The 22,678-nt window shown below is 38.2% G+C and overlaps 1 protein-coding gene across 2 annotated transcripts in view; it reads right to left on the bottom strand.

Moving 5' to 3' along the window:
• ME1 (malic enzyme 1) overlaps nucleotides 1-22,678 on the bottom strand; it is a 154,925-nt gene that overhangs the window by 36,155 nt on the left and 96,092 nt on the right. For both annotated transcript variants that reach the window (XM_058020521.1, XM_058020522.1), the window contains exon 7: nucleotides 580-689. In XM_058020521.1, coding sequence (XP_057876504.1) covers nucleotides 580-689 — 110 coding nt within the window. The remainder of the gene's footprint in view (nucleotides 1-579; nucleotides 690-22,678) is intronic.

The raw sequence follows: 22,678 nt of genomic DNA, 5'->3' as shown, positions 1-22,678 counted from the left end.
CCCCTTGTGGACATTTCCCACCCTAGATATCTGCCTTTTTCTAGCTCATTCCATAAATTATTCAGATGGGAAAAAGAGAGTCAAGAGGATCATTTCCATCTAATACTGAGTGAGACTGTGAGGAAAATTACATTAATATTTAACTGAGTTGTCAGCTTAAGAAGTGAAAAACAGTTTGACATTTATCAATCCAGTTGCATGGAAGAACAGTGGAGCAGTTGTCACTGCAGTGACAAAAAGCCAAGGAAGTACAGTCCAGGTCTGAGCTTTGATATTTGCTCAAAGAAGTCAGTAATTTATATGGGGAAAGCCATTCACATATTAAACTATTAAAAAAACCTAAACCTGAAGAGCAAACATCTAAATAAAGTATGAGGTGTAAATGAGAGATGAAAGGTTAAGAGCAAATGCAGCTCACCAAAAATTCATGCTGAGGAAACCCAAGGCAAAATGTGACCTATACATCTATAAATATTACAATAAAGTTGATAATTTTTTCCCCTCTGGAAATTAAGATTTATTTTTGTGGCTTGTGGGAAAAACAGTGAAGAGAAGAGGAAAAAGGAAAAAGTTTTTTACCTTGAATGTCATCATTGAAAGTGCAATACTTGTTACGGTACTTATTCAGGAGGCGGAATGCATTGGCATTAGCAAAATCCTCAAACTGAATGAGGCAGTTCATGCCGTACCTAGAAAAACAAGAAATTATGCATTATGTTAAAAATGTTTCAAAATTATACATTAAAATGCTAGTAACATTTGTGGTCAGATTTTAAATGCAAGTATAATTTGAATCATACAACACTCAACATGTTTCTCTTGTATTTGGTATCTTTACATTCATACAGATTATTTAGAAGGCATAATCATACTACTAATAGTATTTACTCAGTTCTAAGTTATGAATAGAAGATCAGTGGAAAAGGCATCCACCCTCTGCAGACATCTCAAAAGAAGTCTCCACTGAGCAATTACCTAGAGAACAAAAAAAGGTCCCTCCCAACACAAACCATGCTATAATTCTGTGGTTGTATTTTTAGGGGTTTTTTTTAATATGGAAACTCAAGACTCCTGGCATTAGATTTGTATGTCAGTACCTAACAAGTCAACAATTGCCTTGCTGTGCTAGTAAGATTAGTCCTAAAATGAAAGTTAGTATGAAGTTAAATTTAATATTACCACTACAGATCATGGAATGGTTTGGACTGGGAGGGACCTTCACAATCATCTTGTTCCAATTCCCTGCCATGGGCAGGGACATCTTTCACTCGACCAGGTTTCTCAGACCTTCATCCAACGCTGCCTTGAACACTTCCAGGGACAGGGCATCCACAGCTTCTCTGGACAACGTGTTCCAGTGCCTCACCACCCTCAGAGTAAAGAATTTCTTCCCAGTATCTAACCTAATCCTATTTTCAGTCTGAGACTGTTCCTCCCTGTCCTGTCACTACATGTTCTTGTAAATATTGCCCAGTCCTTATATGCATGGTTAGTAGTACTGTCTCTGGATTCTTTGCATACCAGTCACATATGGAATTTTCAATTACTTTCTTACAACAAAAGGAAAAAAAAACCCACAAAGCAATGAAAATATATCTACAAAACCTACATAAAGACTGGATTCAAGCTCACAGACATTTGCAAGAGGGCAAGATCTCTGCAGCACAGTCTCAATCCTGATTGAGCTAGAGGAGGCTTTCCTTATTTGCTAACAGCACAAATGCATGAGAGACAGTCAAGCTGTCAATTCATGCTTCATCCAGAAAAGCAATACATACATATAGTGAGCACTTCAGTGTAAATACATTAACTGAGTTTTTCTCCAAACCATACATGTGTTTGGCAACCACATTAATCAAAGCCATCAGTACTTTAAAAGAACCCAAAAATTCCAGTGACTAAACTCATTTCCATGGAAAACACATATTTACAGCCATATTACAATTAGCCAAATCTATGGGGATTCCACTGGCAGGAATAGTAATCCTTACTAAAATAAATACATCTTCAGGTTTGATGGAAAAACCTGGACTTCTTCAGCAGCATAATGACAGGCCACTGTTTAAAATAAAATTTGGCAAGTCCAGTACTGTAAATCACAACTGAGTTAAATAAAAAACTAGAGCTAATTTCTAATTAATTTAAATTTCTAACCTGCTTCAGTTTCTGCCATAAATTTCTGTGACTCCATAAAGGTCCAGTAGTTGACAGTTGCATAATAATATGAAACTAATGAGATTATCACTCTGGAATCCTGGAGCTTGGTTATATGTGTTTCTTGGATGTCATTAGGCTAGTCTGTTTCTTTATTTTACCATATATAACATTCCATTTCTCATCTGCATTTTATTTTTCTCTGTTTTCTTATCCATTACCCTTGTAGACAAAGACTAAAACTCCCTGTGAATTATATTAAAAGAGCATCCCTGTAGAAAATAATCATCCTATACTAGACACACTATCCATATGAATTCTCTGAGCCAGATATTGTGGCTGTTCAATTAAAATGGAAAAAATACAGGCAGTCTAACTCTGGGCCTCTGAGATTATGGCATCATAGAAGAAAAATTTCTAAGCAGCATTCTTCTGCACTGCACATGTAACACCTGGCATCCAGGTAAAAACCTGAGACTTCAGTGCTGCACACAACCAGCAGTACCTCATAAGACTTGTGAATTTTGAGGTCTATATTCTCAAAAAAGAGACAAGAAAATTATCCACTATTTCTCTGCCTGGAGTATTCTTGTCCTCAAAAGCACTAATAGATGAGACATACCGATGAGGTAATACAAAATAGTTAGTATCAGGCATTCCAGAAAATCCCTTAGCAATAATGAATTGGCTACAAAGGTGCCTCACAGTTCTGGAGGCAGTGACCATACCAAAAGAGCCATCAATTCCTCTATGACCTCCACATCTTCCCATCACAATCATTTAAAGCAGAAAGCTGAGCCAAAACCGAACCAAATATTTTCCCTCCTGTATCACTCCACAATAACCTTCCAGCCTTCTCACACTCTGATGGACAGTTTTAGTTTCAGTGGCTTGTGCACCATAAAGAGTAACTGCTTGAATCAACCCTCGTGGAAGCACAACAAGTCCTCTCTGTTTGCACCTCATATCCTGCCGTCATTGCACATTTTGGGCTTGGATCTGCACCTCTTTACAGGTGGGTAGGGAACACGTATGACTGCAAGAAGAGAAGGGCACCAAGCACTTTAGTGCTTGTCCATGGGCAGCCATCAAACCCTGCTGTGCCTTTGAAATCACACTAATTCCAGCAACTGTGGGCTGCTACAGTTCTGTGAGTCATACTATCTTCAAACATTATGAAAAGAGAAAACAAAGGCTGCAGCTATCCTAAAATTTGACCATCTCAACATGTTCCATCAATACTAGATATAGCACAGACTGACTACACTGCTTACTGAGCTTACTCTGATGACATAGAGTGCCTGATCAGGCAGGTCCAGACACCAGTAATAGATGTGTTACAAACAAAAGCATCATATTTAAAACTACCATTCAGTGACTGTGGTTGACTACTAAAAGAGAGCATGTTAAAAGACAGCAACTTCAGGCACATCAAGAAGATTAGGAGACGAAATCAGAAAAATTATCATGACAGAAAACTCTCTAAGAGGTAACTTTTATTTCAAAAATAGTGAACTACCTATTTAATATGATAGTGTGAAAGAATAGAGTGTACTGCTTACTTAAGTAGCTAAACTTCATAATCATACACCTTACAACAACAATTTTACCTTCCTCTTTGAAATCTGTAGGCATTCAGATCTCCAACATAAATGAAAAACATTTTATTTTGAATATGTCACCAGCAGCAGAGTTCCTGAAGCAAGCAGACATTTCATTCTGTGACAAGGCTGCACAAATGGGGGTGGGAGTGTTGATCTACAGAAAGGCTCTGCAGGGTGATCTGGACAGGCTGGATGTACAAGCCAGCACAGCAGTATGAGGTTCAACAAGACCGAGTGCTGCATCCTGCACTTGAATCACAACAGGGCTACAGGCTGGGGGGAAAGCAGCTGGAAAGCTGCTTAGCAGAAAAAAAACATGGGGACGTTGGTTGACAGTGACCAAACATGAGCCAGCACGTGCTCAGGTGGCCAGGAAAGCTGATGACATTCTGGCCTGTATCAGCAATATTGTGGGCAGCAGGACCAGGGCAGTGACTGTTTCCCTGTGCTTGGCACTGGTGGGGCTGCACCTCCGGTGCTGCGTCCAGTTCTGAGCCCCTCAAGTCAGGAAGGCACTGAGCGAGTCCAGAGAACGGCAGTGAAATTGGTGAAGAGACTGGAACACAACTCTTTTGAGGAGCAGTTGAGGGAGCTGGAGTTCTTCAGCCTGGAAAAAGGAGAGTTATGGGTGACCGTATCACTCTCTACAACTAGCCACAAGAAAGTTGTAGCCAGGCTGGGGTCGGCCTCTTCTCCCAGGCAAACAATGACAAGATAAGAGGACAAACTCAAGCTGCTCCATGAGAGTTTTAGGTTGGACATTAGGAGGATTTCTTCACAGATAGGGTGATTAGACATTGGAACTGGCTGCCCAGGGAGGTGGTGGAATCACCATCCCTGGAGGTGTTTAGGGAGAGACTGGATGTGGCACTCAGTGCCATGGTCTGGCTGACGTGGTGCTGTTTGGTCATAGGTTGGACTTGATCTCAGAGGTCTTTTCCAACTTAACTGACTCTGTGATATGAGTCACATAAAATACATCATGCCTAACGGCTTGCTCAAACCAGAGTCATCAGTTCTCCTGCTACCACTGCTTTTGACCAAGGGCTTCACAGGGGATAACTGGGGATAGAGAGGAACCTGTAACCAACATATTCATACTGAAAAGTGGTACAAAAAAATGGAAGAAGCAACCTATCCAGTGGGCAACAACTGTCTTAACCAGAAGAACTTATGAGATCTAGTTCTACACTGTCAAAACTAAAAAAAACCCAGCTTGTAGACATTCCTCCTCAGTGTGCAACTGTAACAAATACACTAATGAATTCCTTAATATTTTTGTGCTCTGGAAAACACTTCTCTGATAGCAACAGCTTGGCTTGAGTCCCACCCAGGGACCAATGGACTTTTGCAACCAAGTGTTTTGTAGCTATGAATTCTTCTCTTCTGGCTGTTAAAGATGTGTCACTGCAGTAGCTGATTAAACAAATATAAATTGTCTCTAGAAAGTGATAATCCAGACCACTGCTTCCCCTTGTAAATCCTGATTTGTCACCCATACCTTTCTGTGTACTTGGATTTTAGATTCCTGCTCCAAGTCACACAGGCAGTCTGAATCAGGATCCAACTGGATAGAAGTTCAAAGCCATATTTCCTTTGTTTTGTTATGAAGAGAAAATGCAGACGAGAGGTGGCAAGCATGCAACATCATATTTGTCATCAAGTATGGGAGGCAAATGCTGGACAATGGATTAAAATGAACCATCCCACTGAACAGCATGTGGTTGCCAAAAAGCGTCTCCAATTCTTTTCCCAATTTACAACATATTTTTTGTGACAGTCTTAGCTAAGTTTCCCCCATTTGTAAGTAAATTTATATTCAGTTGTCTATGACAACAATGTTAATGTTCCAAATAATTCTACGGAGTATGTCTTTATGTAACAAGCTGGAGAAAAATGTCCACAGCTCTATAACCATCCCAAATATACAGTACAAGTATTTTGGGAACTCAATGCTCTTAAGACCTCAACAGGGAAAACCCTCAAGAATCTGGCTTTTGGTGACAGTGGGAGCTATAAAACTTTGGGCATAATTTTGAATTCAAACCATATGATCAGTAAAATCCATGCTTACTTCTACAGCTAAGAAGATTTTCTGGATGTATATTTGGATCATTTGTTCTCACTGCCAGCCATTGTTTTGGAAACCTTCCTAAAGGAACAAGTGGTTGCTTTTTAGGTTTTTAGAGCTTCCAAACTCCTTTTGACTACTTTTTTTTTTTTTTTTTTTTTTTTCGTTCATACATGCCTGGAACTGAAAAGCCTTAGAAACCATCAGAATTGGTTGCTGCCCCTCATTCCTAAGAAGGAGCAAACCAAAATGATAGCAACGTTGGCGCTGTGTTCCTTGCCTTGTGCGTCATGCAGCTGCCCTGCCAGCCAGAACCATTTATAGTCCACCAGGACAATGTGGAAATTATCTCCTTCCTCCCCACTCCAAATGTTGTAAGCTTGCTCATTACCATATATCCCACTGCTCAAAACAGATTTGAAGGATAAAGAACACTGCTACAAACTCCTCTTTGTGCCAGGGTTTGCCTGGATGCCTCCCTCCAAACAACTCTTTGGACCAGGGTGCCTTCTCCTCCTCCTCTCCTCCCAGCTATCTTTAATTCATTTCACAAGGCAATGAAGCTGCTGCAGTGAGGTCATACATCCATCCCAGCTCCTCTTCCGCTACAGCTGCAACCCACTGCTTAAATTCAATGCAACTGAACGAGGGGGTTAGAGTTTTGCACAATAATGCTACATGTATATTCTGTGGAAAAGGTGGCCCCGATGAGATACCCTCCAGCAAACACCCCGACCCCTCTGCAGCAGATGGTACTACTCATGCTGCCTCTCCAACAGCCTGATGTGCTACAGCTGCACAGGACAAAAATCTGTCCAAGGTGCACTGAGCTCCAGCCAGTTCTACAATGCAAATACCTTCTCAGAAGAGGTATCATTAAATTACAAATAACTTTCTCTGTCCTGAATTGGACCAGCAAGTCAGACAGGACATTCTTCACAGGAAGAGATTTTCTAAAGAACTTAATAGAAACTGTCAGCATCTCCGCTTTCCACATGAAGGACTCTGCTTAAAATTCCTTTTTATTCCCCTGTAGGCAACCACTGGTTTTATTTTAGCTACAGAAAGCACGTACTTTCATAGGACTGTTTTTCATAGCCATTTTCCATTTCCAAACCAATCCTTTCCTGAATGAGCTCAGTCCATATCCAAAGTAGGCATGGAGATGTGGGAGATGGCAGCATTTAGCACCCACCCTAGTACCAGCAGCAGACCCTTTCTTCAGTCACATTTCCTTAAGGAAATAAAATTCTACTAAAGGTTTCCGTATTAGTGTTCCCTGGCACAACCACAGTGCTCTGGCACTGTACCAGTGCTTCTAACACTCCTCTGCTTGCTCCTTCCCTGTCCTGAACATATGTGGTACTCATTTCCATGGACTTTCAATCCCAGGAGTACTGAGGAGAATGGGCTGGAGATGACTCTCAATTTTCTCCCTTTTTTCCCCCCAGCCAACAGCATCCAGGTGTGGACTTCACAGCCCTGGGAATAGAGAGGCTTAGGAACAGAGCAGTGCTCATTTAGGAAGGTCTTGAGGGTGGTGGTCCCAGACATTGTTGTTCATAAGCAGAGGAGCAAGACCAGATTCTCTGCCCACAGTCATGCTCTGTGTACATAAAGAGCTTCTCTTAAGACAAAAGGTAATTAAATCATAAGCTAACAGAAACACTTGCTACAAGAAAAGGACAGTTGCTGTTTTTAATCTAATTTGTCATCAGCCATTTGTTGCATCACTGTAGCAGAGACTACTTGCTCTTTAAATGGAACCCTTTCAAAGTCCATTCTACTGAGACAATAAGTTGACAACAGTTCTAAACACACACACTTTTTGTGCATTTTCAAATTGCTGTTGAAGGATTAATATGGATGCTTACTAGTGAACCTGAACTAGATTTCTTCTAGTTCAATACCTGATGGAATTAACCCCCCAATATCTTAGGATTGTAATATACAAAGGCTGCAAAATAAGTAAGTTACCACACTGTAAAATTTTATTTATTCTTGTTGCAAAACTATTTGGTTTTATTTTTTTATATTTTTCTGAAGTACACCACACAACAATGTTGTCAGGAACTGGGCTTGATCATAACTTAGACATTTCCAGTTCACATGTAGAGACTTTTGTAACAGAATTAAGGAGGATGATGTGAATGAAGTATGAATGGAAATATGTGCACTACTGGAAGCAGCAGCAAAACAGAGCTGACAACAGCGACACACAAAGATAACAAAGAACAAAGCCAACTAAAGGAAAATTTAAAATGTTTCATTTACATCAAGATGAGCAGGCCTGAGCTCTGGTAAGGCCAGAGCAAAGACACCTCTGGGACCAGGACCCTGCACCTTGAAAACAGCAACAATCCCTACCACAGCACATCACCTGTGGCACTCTTTATCCTACAGGCACAGCAGGAAGTCATTGCAATCTGAAGAAATTCAACATGAGGACATACAGACACAAAAAATTTATGGAAGCTGAAGTAAGAAATACCCTGAGGCAAAATAAGCATGCCAGCACAGCTGCTGGATCTTAAAGGCATAGAAAACCTGTATAAAATCAAATCTATCACCACTTATCACCAGAAGCCCAGAGAAAGCACTGAGGACGTGACAACCAGGGTGCTTTTGCCTTCAATGTCACACATGAGCACGCCTGGTCAGACCTTATAAACATAAACATGTGGATGTTTTGAATATGTAGGTATGAGACTGATTAATAAAATCAACTTTTTTGACCACTCCTAACATAAATCCACCATTCTCTCTTCCATAAGAACTTTCACAGAGCACTGTCAAATCAATTTCCTATGGAGGATTGTGCCAGGTTGCCTCCTCTCTGCTGTGAAACAGCCCTCTCAGCAGGAAGGTGGATGGATGACACAGTACTGAGATACAGCATAATGCACATTATACAAATAAATTATACTTTTGAAAGTTCACAAAGTCAGACATCAGCCAAACTCTTAGACTCAGTTCTTGACATGCCCAAACATCAGCCCCAGAAGACCAGATCACTGCCATGAAAAAATACACCACACAAACTTCCACCAATGCAGAGGTATGAGGGCTTGCCTAACACTCAGGTTAAATTGTAAGAGGCAGAAAACTATATTGTAAATTTTGGTAGTTTTCCTCCTTAGGGGAAAAAAATGGTTCCATGTGAATTTGAAGTAAACAGCAAATTGAATTACTGTGATGTTTTCTCATGAATTTGTTCTGGTCTACTTTTTACCTGATCCTGACCCCACCTAAGTCAAAAGTAAAACTCCAGGAGCCTGAAAATGTAATTCCACTTGTCTCCTAGCTATTCTACTGCTTTTTCCAGCGTTACCACTTAGCTGATTTAACTGTGACTTAGACCAAAGAACAATCTCAAATTACCTTCAGTTTTACATTCACTTAAAAGAGATGAGTGCAGATTTGAAACAGATGACCTGAGATTTTTTTTTTCTTTTCAACCTCTTCAATTCTTCTTTAGAGACTTGGCACTGTTACATTTTGGCTGAGGGAAGGAATGGTACTGAACAGATGGATTGGTCAAGTGTCTGAGCAGACTAAATCAGAAAAACAGAGAATCAAGAAAGAAATCCATCTCAGCTGGAAACAGTAAGCAGTTTTATTCCTCATGAATCTTTAGCTGTAGCTAAAGGTGTGTATCACTTCTTGCCCTCCAAAAGATAGAGTGGTCTATGTTAAACCCTTCAAACTTACTTTTAAAATTTTAATTAAATGGCTTTATGCTAAACCAAAAAAGAACCGTTGTTATCAAAAAAGAGCATGTAAAATGCATTACACTGTTTGATAAGTCATCCTACACAACTTAAAATAATTTGAACCTAGTTTCAAATTGGTGTTTCCTGGTTACTTCATGACTGCAAACTTTAAAGTTACTGATTATTACTGTCTGATTAAGATTGTCAGCAACTTTACATTGCCAACAAAAATATCTTAAATTCTGAGGTTTGCCCTGCTGTTGGTATGCATCTGCACACCCTACAAATTAGATTTTTAATGTTCTTAATTTTGCAAAAGTCATCAAAAAGAGGTAAGTATAGCAGCACTTGAATGGTGGTCAACAATTGCACAGAGCTGTCACAGGGAATTCTTCTACACATCTTTCAGTATGAAAGATATTGTGTTACTATTACTATTCATAATTATATGATTAGTGGAATCATCTATTCCAAGAAGCCTGGATTCCTAAATCCAGGCTAGAGATGTTTCTCTGGACACATTCTCAGATTTCTGTATGAAAAGAAGAGCTGCTCTTGGAAAAGGTAAAGGTTTCAATTTGGCTGGACAAATGAGATTTGCATTGATTGTGTGTGGCATTTTGCTTATATGAGATGAATTCTCTTGAGAATGAACCTTCATATATTCACTGCCCAGACAGCAACTTTTCCCACTTTCCAGCATGGAAAAGGGTCTGGATTATAGAAAAAAAAATAAAAGAGATCTTTGGCTGATAATCTTCCACCAGAAAGTTTCCTAATAATTTTTGATTGAATTTATTTAACTGAATCTAATAGTATCAAAAGACACTACTTTAACAAAGCTTAATTTATTAAGGTATTTACTTAAACATATGAGAATTCCAGTTTGGGTCAAGAGGACTACACCTTTGCTTTAACTTAAGTGCCTGTTTTGATGTCTCAGTGAATCAGGCCTGAGTGATTTATGGCAAATGCAATGCCTTTTTGGAAAAGGTATTGTATCTTTTGCCAGAATCTAAAGATTGCTAAGTAGTCTTACGAGGTTGAACCAAGATGACTGCACTTCCTTACATATCTGATTATATTTGTATGAGATTATAGGTATTTTTCCCAAAATAAAAGAGGCAGCTGGATAGCCAAATTAGTAGAAAGCCTGGGGCAGCACATCTGCTCTTCCCCTCTGCTACTTAAGGCATAATGAACAGATGGAAATCTCAATTCCATCACTGACAGCCTTCATCTTGACTGTTAAAAGGCAAAGAAGTAATGAGCTTTCAGAAATGTCAAAAGGAGGTTGTATTCAACAGGAATACTTAAAGCATTTCTGATAGATGAAATACAATCCAAATATTTGTACTATTCGATCATTTATGAAACACACCTCTTCCTTTCCAAGTTCTTGATGGTGTTTTTAAGGCATTAAAATATCTTATGTACCTGCAACACAAATTGCACTTGAGAGAAAAGAAGCATATTCGAGGCTAGACTGAAGAAATGGAGAATGTAGAACTTTAAGAAAAAGGGAGCTTACTATTTTCAAAGCATTATTTAGACAGCATATTATTTGATTTAAGGAACCCTGACTGTTACAGTGGAATATTATAGAATCACAGAATGGCTGAGGCTGGCAGGCACCTCTGGAGATCGTCTCACCACCCACCCACTCAAGCAAGGTCAGCAAAAGCAGGCTGGGCAGACCACACCCAGACAGCTTTTGGACTCTCTGCAGGGACAGAGACTCCTCAACTTCTTTGGGAAACCTGTGCCAAGGCTCAGTCACCCTGACAGTAAAATGGTTTTTTCAATGCTGAAATTTCTCTTACATTTGTGTCTTATTTTCTCCTGTCCTGTCATTAGGCACCACTTATAAACAGCTTAGCTCAGTCTACTTTAAACCCTGCCTTCCAATATATTTGTACACTCTTATGAGCTGCTGCTTCACTGGGAGGCCCAGCTCCCAGTCTCTCCTCACAAATGTAAATTGAAAAGTGAAGGATGCTACTCTGGATTAAAAAAAATAAATTAAAAAGCCATAGCTAATGGACATATGCTACTGCTGAGCAACTATCACAGCCAAAAAAGGTTAACATAAATAAAGTCTGAACAGATAAGGGATTATCAAGTATGGACAGAGCAATCGCACCATTATATTTTTTTACAGTATAAACAGCACTGTAATGACCATTTCTGATGTCTGCAGTTAAATATTTAAATATCAAACCAAATTGATTCTAACCAAATGCCTCATTTTATGCAGAAGGCCAAACTCGTTCACAAAAATGTTTTCTGTCTTTATAAACTTGCAATACACTGAGCATGACTAAAAAAAATGTTTAAACAACATGGAACTCCAAACATTTAATTGATATGCTCAGCACTCTGTGGGATGACTGAAAGAGCTTACAAAAGGTAGGTGTTAAATGGCTATCTGAAAGAAATAAAGAAAAGTAGTATTGCAGATGTAGCGGGGGAAGGTATCCCACATTAATGGAGAAAAAAACCCAAATTTTCCTAAGCAAAACATGAAAAAATAAAAGCTAGCAGAGCTGCATAACTAAAGCAGAGATGAAGTAGAGGCAGCAATAAAGCTGTGTAGAACCACGAAAGAACAAAAACTATTTTTGGTATGGGAAAGCCAATAAAGATATTTTCTCCAGAGGAAGTGTGAACGCAGCGCATCAGAGGAAGGAGAGTTTGGCAGCAACATTTGGACCACCTGGAAGGAAACCCAGCCTGTATCACAAAGGCCAGAAAGTACTGTAATCCACAAGGGAGAGTATCCAAGACTATAAATGTTTTGGAATCTATTCCAATAAAGCATAAACATAGAGAAGAACTATGCCCAGGGTCCTACACATCCCAGCAAGATGGAGAGCACTGTTACTTCCTTGGAGGGTTCTGTTTGAGTAGCATTTCTGGTGCCATTTAATTTTCCACCTCAGTACCACTCAGCAGAAATTAAATATCAATAAAAATAGGCAACATTTCCAGTGCACATCCCATGCAAGATACTCCAAACCAGATAACATTATAAAAATCAATGTAAGCATGTGCTCAACCAAACTCTTTAGGTCCTGGGAATGGTAACCTGCCATTCCTCAGACAGCATTCTTCTTTATTTCTGCCCTTCCCTGAGCAGATTTGATACAAAACAGTGAAAACATGGATTGTAGCTTCCATACCTTGCATGATTGTAGGAGTATCAGATACTCTCTAAAGATAAAAGCACCAGGCACTTTTGGGCCACAAGTTTACGATCCTGTATTAAAAAGCTTTCCCAATCAGCTCTGCAAGTGAAACTGCAACCCAAGTTAATAAATACACATTTAATCTGCAGCAGTTGGCATCAGCAAGCTACAGGAAATCATTTACTTTCAGAAGAAAACAAAATTTAATAGTAGTTCAGAAGGGCTTCACAGGCTTTACACAGTTGCCTTTAAGCACACTTCTCCTAGACTCATGATGGTTGGCCTAAAACTGGAGCTCCTCCCACTCAGTTATTGCACATTTTGCATCTCCCTTAGCACACACGGTTTTCTGACCAGTCACATCAGTATTACAAAAGCAAGTTGTGACTGCTTGGTTGTTCTCTGATTTCACATGTGATGACTGATTTAAGCTATTCTGGACCAGGAAAGGAGTGGTTCACACACTTTTTTAGATCAATGACCACACAAAATCAGTTCAGAACTAATCAGAAAATTTTAAACAAAAATTTGTCCTTAAGAAATTTGGTATTATGTAAACATAAGAAAGAAAAAGCTGAGAGAACCCTTTTCTTAAGTACTCAAGTAATTACTGTTTTGAAAATATTAACCAGAATTTGAGGGAAAATCACATTTTATTACTACAAGCTAAACACATTTTTCTACTTTACTGATATGGTTTACTTAAGTCGCAATGTTCAAAGGTCCAGACAAAGAGTAAAGCTTCAAAGATGAACCAAAATTCCTTTAATGGCTCCTCAACACTCCAAAAGTTACCAGCACTATTAATATTTAAATGAAGTCAAGACTTCATGTATTAACTTGAAAATCACTCCTAATTAGATTTTTACTGGGGAAAAATTGGAGGAATGTTTATGAACTTTGCCACAGAACTGGAATACTCAAGCTCAATAAAATGGTGTATTTATAAGGGTAATGTTTTTTCCAGAAGTCATCATCAAGAAGTAAGAGCCACTCTTGCTTTCATAGCAGAAAAACAGAAGAATTCTGGAATCCCGAGAGAAAGGGAAAGAATGAACATTGTATTTTATACTGAAAAACTGGCAACACTTCCAGCTCACCTACACTGGACATATTATTACTGCCTGTGCTAGTGGCTACAGTTACTCTTCATCATTGTGAATTTAGCTTTCTTAAAAACTGCCTTTGAAGTAAGTTCAAACTTTTCAGTCCAAACTATCTCACTGGTAAATTTATATTCAAATATTTATTAAAAATGACTGGAAAAAGGTTTAATTGGAGACTAAATTAAGGTCCCAGAAGTGTTCTAACTCCCTTTTAACAATTTAAACAGGTGGTTAGAAGTTCTAAATGGCTCCTCCTCATCATCTCCTCAAATACACGAGATCCCGGGGATTATAGCAGTGATCTCAAAAGAGCACTCTATAAAATTATAGCTCTTATAATCAGAAATCTTATAATAATCATATTTCATAAATATGAAAAGGAAGTGGCTGCATGCTCCTCAGAGCTGTTTATAATCCTCTGCTAAGCCAAATACTACCTATCCTTTTCACACTATTATTTACACTTTCCCCAGGGAACGTCAGATGGTCTCCCTATGACTGTCACAGAGTGAAGGAAGAAATTAATGTTTAAGATATTATTTTGCACTATAGGGGCAGCACACTGAGATGCACTTTTTCTCTGATTTTATTTCAGGATGTTTAGAACATTACATCTAAAGCAGAGTCCTTGGATAAGGCTGTGGCATATTGACTGTTCAGAATATATGTGCATTTCAAATTAGCTGGCTCAGATACCACCTACAGTGGACTGCAAAAGTAGGATGCATTAAACAGTTCAAAAGAATATTTTTTATGGTTCCTCTAAATTCTATTACTAACCGTAGTATTTGCTTTTTGTATATAACTCGCTTATACCTTCGATTTTTCAATATTAATTCAACAAAAAATCTTTGTATATATTTGAGTGGGCTTGTTCAACTGCTTTTTTGGAGATGAACTGTTGGAATTCTTACTGGAATCATGCACCATTGAATATACACTGAAACTAGACCCAGGTGACACCTTTTTAGAAGGATTGGAGGGAAGGGAAGTTTTATACTCGTTCCAGATTCTCTTTTTGGTGTTTGACACAAAAGCTTTCTGTTAATTGCAATTACTGGTAAATTCCATGACTTCTATAATCCAAAGTCATTAACACATATATGTACTCCACTGACTTCAGAGAATTGATAGGTATGTTCAAGTTATCTTGAAAAATATACCAAAAATACCCCAAAAATATATCTTGGTTACTTCAGTAAGTCCTTGCTCATGATGTATTGATGAGAGATCCATCTGCCTTTTAAGATTAGTTAATAATCCTTTTCATTAGCCAATAATCTGACTTTCAGTCTTTATTGTCCAGTGAATATTGAAACATTCACATCCATAGTTAGAATTATTTGGTTTACCTGAGTACTCACTATTTGAGTGTCTTATATGGACAATAGTGTAGCACCTACTGAGAGGAGTTTAAGAGTGCCAGGTAATGCAAGTTTACTCTTTTCTGGGGTTACTTACTCACAAAACTAGAGTTGGATTCTCCAGCTTCCTAAGACTACCCTGCATCCTAAAAACTCAGAACCTTAAATCACAGAAGAAATAAAAGACCTTTGCTTGCAGAGATGAATCATCCTGTCCCTTAATGCCAGGCAGAAACTTACCTTCTGAGTAAGGAAAGGGTATTTAATAGGTTTTGCCAAAATAAAATATGTGCATGTGGGAAAAAAAGGGCAAAGCATCCTACTCCTGCAAAATGCCTATGCAATGAAGTGCATAACAAAGAAAATCAGGTGTTTTTTTTTTTTTCCTGTAAAGTTTTTTTGAGAATAAAAAAGATCAGCTTGAGCTTCTTTAGCATGGCAATTTTTATTACATATCATAAAGCAGAACTTTTCATTTGTCTGTGTACTTCCTATGACTATGACTTTTCTGAAAGAGGCCTGCTAATGTATTTATAGTAATAGATTACATAGTCTAAAAAGTGTAAAAGGTTAATTATGCTTATTCTATGTTAATAATATTACCTGTTTCTTTCAGCCACCTCTCTGAAAGCTATTTTCTCTGTCACCTAATACACATGACCTTTTTAAAGGCTAAGTTCAGGTGATGTCAAGCACAGAACACCCACAAAAGCCCTGTGTGACCCAACACACTCAAAAGAGTTATTTTTTTCAGAAATGTGGGGAGGAAGCAGAAGGAAGGTATTACAATAATTTTTCTTCCATTCATTCCAGCATCTATTTGCATGATTAATCCTCTGGGAAGAAATGCTTGCATGGGGAGAAGTTATATGAAGAAATATGAGTTAATAGATTGAATGATGCTTCCAACTTGTACAGTATCAGTCGAATATCTAAATGTGCCTGTTCACAATCACTGCGGCATCTGAGGTGGCTCCAAAAATCCATCCCTCACTTGCTAGTTGTATTTCAGTGGATGTATACAATCCATAACATACTAAATACAATCAGAATTGTGCTGTCAAATGATGTTCCTCTAATGTAAACTGTCATGTACTATCAAAGAATCTCATCTGGGTCTCCTTAATGAAAAGGCTCTTGCTGGTAATTTTTCTTGATACTCAAGATAGCTTAGAGCATGGCATCTATTTCCCCTTTGTCCTTAGTCTCCAAATTCCACCTTTTGAGACAAAGACAGACTTAGATCTTTGGTTTGAATAATGTTTTTATTTGCTCGTAGGCTTTAGGAGCTAAAAATATAAATAAGGTCAGAATGATTATATCATAAGATTTGGTCATACTGGCAGGATCATCTGTATATTAAAATAAAACAAAAATAAAAACAAAAAGTAAATAGCAAATGTCTCTACTCACTGCCAATAGACAAAAAACAAAACTGTTTCCTAACCCCGTCTCATATTGAATCATGTGCTCAAGCAATGCACAAGGTAATGAGAAAAACATTGCTTCCACTTCAAGAAGCTATGGAAGACAGGCTGACAAAAAGTAAGAGTGGCACAAAGAAGAATAGGTGCTACACTTTAAAACTGTTTATTTACTTAATTGTACGTTCCACTGCAACATTCCATTAAATAGATTAAAAGGATAAGCTACTATAGTAGCAAACACCAGGAAATATCTGAATGTTCATCTATCCTACAATTCTGTTGTATTTTCAAAATTAATTTTTGTGAGCTGCAATAATCAGCAAAAATTAAAATGTATGCTATTTATATTAATGAAAGCGATGAATTGTAAAATGTATTTTTCACAAGCTTTGGAAGAGCTGCCACCTGACCCAAATTACTTAATGAAAGGACGACCAACTGATCATGGAGAGTGCTGTCAGTAGGGTATTGCACCACTATTGAACATTCTCCTTCAGGGTTCTGGAAGAAACTCCTCCAGGGTTCAGGAAAATATTTTGTTACAGAGAAAGACAGCCAATTTCTTTTTGTTTTCATTTATCTCAGGGCTCTGACAGGCAGTGATAAACTAAATTCAGCCAAGAATTAGGATCAGATGGTGAACTGAGATTAGTTCTGCAAACTTCTCTCAATCTGACAAACATAGCAGAAAAAGGTCTCTCCTCATTCCACATCTCTCCCCTATATGATTTAGGAAGCTAGATCATCTGGACCAAGACATTAGCTACTGTAGTCAGGGGATACTTTTTTGTTGTTGTTGAATTTATTCAGTTTCTCATTCAAATGCTCACAGGACATTGACACGGATGGATTTTTGGTCAGGAAACACATGTCCATTTCACTGCTTCCCTCCCCCACTTCCCTTAAAAAAGCCAGGAAAGATGTACAATAACTGTAGCTGTCTGCAAAGTCTCTTCCCTAGAGATGGGAATAATGAGCTCTTGGAAATGTTTAAAGTCTACTAAATAAGAAAAGCATCTAGCAATGATCTGGTAAAACAGTTTTGAAGCCATGAGAATCCACTCAATATCTCCAGCACTATTATTTTTAACTAAGAAACTAGGACTAGAGCCAATTTTATACTTCTGGAATTATTATTGGTTTAGAAATTTAAATATATTTACACACATATGCATCTTTTAAAATGTCTACATTTCCTGGCATTCCATGTAGACAACTAGGGCTTTAAATCTTCACAAAATTCAGCTAAATAATCAAGTCCCCACCCATCTCTAAGTATTTGAAGTATAGCTGTGTCCAAAATGCTTTCAGTTATTTTCTTTGCCATTAAATAAGAAAAAAAGGCCCATTAAGATTTTGCAAATTCATAAATATTATAAAATTTCTGGGATAATGACTTGGAGCAGTTATAAAAGACTGTCTCTAGGGATTCCTTCACGAACCTTCTGGTTGGAGGCATGGATAGTGCTGTGAAAATATTTAAAACATTTAAATACGGTGAAGGAAACTCAGCTTATGCAGTCTGAGTCATTGCACAATGGCTATGATGTACAAGCTAGTGCACAGCATAAAGATTATAATAATAAGAATCCCCCACAGACAAACACTACAAATAACAGCCCTAGATGTCCATTTGGCAACTTCCACATGTTGTTTCTTACCCTTCAGCAAGCAAGGAAGGCTAGAAGCATCACAAGAGCTATCTTGCACTAGCCATGTGCTCAGAGGTGGGCTCTTAGATGTAGCACTCAGCAGCTAAACTTTTTCAAGGCTTGGCTTGAGTGTCCAGCAAAAAATTTCAAACTCTTCTAAGTCATGAGCAATAAATGCCATGACCTGAGCTCCAAAGGAATCTCTTCCCTGTGAGGATGAGTGACACAGTGGCTTTCACTCCCTCCTACAAAAATCTCCTTGTCAGCTCTCAACTTTCATATCTAGTCCTAAAAAACCTCTATTGCCCTTTGTTGTAGCTTCAGAGTACTTTAAAGAAAGACTTTCGTAATACACCAAAGTGATTTTAGATGCTGGAATCTCACATTTTTTCCTGAACTTATTGCAGTGTTTGCTTGATAAAATCTGAACACAGATCTAGTACATTCTGTTGTACAGGACAGCCTTATCTTTATGCCAAGAGACAAACAAACTGTTCTCCTAGAAGTACAGGGTATGCCCTAAGCAGGACTATCTGGAACATACCAGATCTCTGAAAAAGCCAAATTTTCAACCTGCAGAACCACAAACAAATCACAGAATCCATATTTACTCCACCATTGAAGTCTCCTCAGCAAATTGTACAATCCAAAATGAAAAATATGTACTTTTTTCAACAGAGTCAATGCTCACAGAAAACAGAAGAGTACCAGTTGAAAGAGACCTATATGAATCATCTACTCTAAGGAATCATCTATTCTATGATTACCTCAGGGCTGACCATAAGTCAAGGCATATTATTAAGGCCACTGCCCAAAAACATTGACATAATGTTCTTCTATTTCCTCCAAGAGATAACTAGAGAAATACAAAAAAGCTTGTTGGTGCAGAAGTAAGGCTGTGCAAAATTTAATATTTATCTGGACCCCTCTAAACAGATTAGCTCTGCATGCCACTACTTGACCAAGCAGATCTAACTGGAAGAGACTGAGCTGTGAAAAAGGGGGCTGCATCCCCAGCATTAGGACCAGATGGCTCTTACATGGAAAACAGGTGTGATCTGTCACTGGAAAGGAACAGATCCACATGCAAAAAAGGGGAAAAAGGCATGTGGAGGAAACCTTTCTCAAATACATTCCCATTTATTTACAGTAAAGCTCACTCATAATGACAATACACTTTTGACTGTAATGTTGCAGGATTAATCAAATAATACATATCATCTACAAAAATAGTCCCAAGTTTTCACTTTTTATTTTTGTTTAGTGATATATAACAGATTTGGAATTATACTAACAAAATGAATAGTAGTATAGGAGCAGTCCTTGGGCCAGTAGGATACGTGGCGAAAGTTCTAAGTCTGTATTCACCACACAGCTTTTTTTTTAATATTTTGCAGAATTTAAATCATAAACAGATGTTTGTGGAAAGAAACTATCTCCTCTTTCTTACATACAATGTATTAATCACTCTAAAATAAGACTATAAAGATAGTATCTTGCTGAGTCCTTTGTACTTAGCAATGTTACTAAATACATGATTTACATCCCATTTGGGACAAAGCTTTAGAAGCAAAATTTGGGACGCTTCAGTGATCTACAAAAACAGTTATAAAAACTATTTAAGTATTTCTTATTTTGAGTGGGGACAGTGATAGCAAGGAGGTATTAATGAAGCTGAAAAGCAGCAGTTGTTGCTTATCATCTGTTTATCCCTTAGGAAGGGAAGGGTGGGAACTGTGGTGTGCTATGATAGAACCAAGGAGGAACCAAGGACATGGGACATACAGCAGGCAGCCAGAGCATGGCAGAGACAGCAGAAGTTAGGAGATCATGAAACAAAGTCATTAAATAACCAAGACAATGTGTTTAGAAAACCTGACTTAGAACTGCAAATCAGCAACCCAAGGGGATATAAAAGAGAGAACAGCTGTGACATAGAAGAATTAGAGATAATTATAGGTAGGAACAAAACTGGCTAAGAACACAGGTAGGATTAGGATTGAACAAGCCTATCCAGAGAGAAGTGGTGTTCATTTTCTCATTTACCAGTGAGGTAGGGTGCTGCCATGTTAAGCAAAAAATATCCAAGACACATCACACCAGACAAGGTTATTGTCTTTAAAAGCTTCTACTCCTGCCCCACCAAGGAAGGAAAAAAATTTAAACAGACCACAAATAATTGTGTCATGACATTCAAAACCTCAATAAGGTCTATACCGTATTAGGGTGAAAAAAGTCATTCTGACATCAGCTGGTCAGAGCTGCTTGAATCCACAAAATCTGGCAAATTACTTTTTTACTCTGGTTTTGGTTTGGGTTTTGGAGAGATTTTTCACATGCCTTCACTATTCTTAATCCACAGCATCACTGGGATAGAAGCTGTAGTACTTTAGTGGTTGTGCAGTTCCCTCACTCACCATGGTCCTTGCAGCCAGGAACCTCAGTTTAGAGCAGAAAATATATAATCCACTGGTGGTCTCACACAGCACATGCAACAGGAAAGCATACAAAAAGAAAATACCAGATTTTTCCCGGCAGAGGACCATCTCCTCTCATTACATCCTCTTTCTGAGGATACAGCAGTCATGCCTGCATTAGGAGCTTCAAGCTGACACCTCTGAGCAGCAGAACACTGGACTTTATTGACTAATAACTAAGTAAGAAAAACCAAATGTTAACCTTATTAAAAATGAAGGAACTCAGTTTCCTGTAAATGTGACATTTAAGCAGTCTTCAACCACAGGCACAGAATCCCAGTATCAGATGCTGAAAGTGAAGAGTGTCCCTAGCACATATGGTAGTAAAGTCTATAGTTATTATGAAGTGCATAACATTTCATAATGACAAAAGCAATCTATTATGGTACCATCATTGCTGCTCAGAACTTCAAAATTAGTTCACAGCACCCTCTTGCTTTATGACTGACACGTGAGTAGCATGCTAGCAATTGTTTTCCTGCATCCTACTTCTGCCAAAAGTTAGGCCCTTCTATTTCAAAAAGCATTATACTACCAAAAATGGAGCAAAATTAATACATTTTCTTTTCCAACTAAAATAATTACAATCAAAATGGATCTGCTTTCCATTCTAGCCATTCTTATCTAAATGAGATACTGTTTGTACTATACATCCACATTTCACTTCTAAAACTAAACACAGGAGTGGAGTTTGAGGCCTTTTTTAAAAAACACTTTTCTATGTGAAAAAGCATAAGTTAGCCTTGGCCATTTCTCTTAGAATGATTCAACTGCTTCAAAGTCACTTCTGTAACCCAGGAGAAGAAATGCAATGAAAAAACTTCAACATCCTGGGCAGTTTAGTTAATATTCATTTTTCACTTGAAGGTTTTACCTTACAGAACTGACCATTTGTTTGAAAGTCTCTTCAAACTCTGATTTCATTTTTATCACCTTGCTTAGTTTATGTCAGTGCAGTTCAATTACATACCTGAAACCCCACTAAAACACCTACATACAAAACAATAATTTCAAATACTTGAGCAGAGAACATTACTTAAAACCTCCATCAGCAACATTGCTGTGTTTTCAGCCAAAAAAATTTACTTAGGTGAAAATTTTCCCATTTTTTTCCAATCACAGCAGGATTCCTAACACAGAAAGAAGGCAAGACAACAAAAATGAGATGAAATTTGAGAACCATGGCAGTATTTACTCAAGCTAAAACTTGTGGTTTAGTGGTTTTCTTTGGAGCACAGACTATGTTCTTTGTCAAAAATCTGTTTTGTCCCATATTCTATTAAGCGGTTCTTTGACATTACCTCTGCTCGGTGAGCCAAAACTGCTGCCAACAAGCCTCAACTGAGAAAACACTATAGCTTTGTTGACCTTGTCAACTGTTTATATTCATATTAGCTCCTTGTTCTTGACCATCTAACCTCCTGCTCCCAAGCACAGAGCAAATCATTTGGTTTAGCACCTTATTCTGTCCTGCATACCTAGAGCTGAATGAAACAGCCACTTCCTTGTCTTCTGCTCTAAAGTTTTCTCCATTATATGGTTTTATACCAATAGATGCAGTTACAAAATATAAGAATTATGGAGTTTTTAATACAACCAAAACCCAGAGAATCAGAATGATGGCTAACAGACTTCATCAAAGCAGCTCTGTCAGTAGAGCTCAAAGGAGAAGGCATCTGGGACAAAAGCACAGCAGTGCCAGCTCTTACATCCACAGACCAAACTTTAGGAGTCGCCTGCCCAGCTGGAGGTGTCTGTTAATGCAATAGAGCAGCACAGCTGCAAGAGGCTGAGTAATTCAGGTAGAATGCTGGTTAAAAATGCACAGTGGATTCTACACACCATGACCTCCTCCTCGATTCTGGATTTCTTGCCAACAAGTCACTTAAGTGTCTTTAGGCTATGGGCCTGCAGCATTTGAA

This window comes from Melospiza georgiana, chromosome 3 (genome assembly GCF_028018845.1).
Source record: "Melospiza georgiana isolate bMelGeo1 chromosome 3, bMelGeo1.pri, whole genome shotgun sequence".
Classification (NCBI taxonomy): domain Eukaryota; kingdom Metazoa; phylum Chordata; class Aves; order Passeriformes; family Passerellidae; genus Melospiza; species Melospiza georgiana.
Note: the sequence above shows the minus strand (reverse complement) of the source record. Positions and strands in the feature narration are given on the sequence as shown.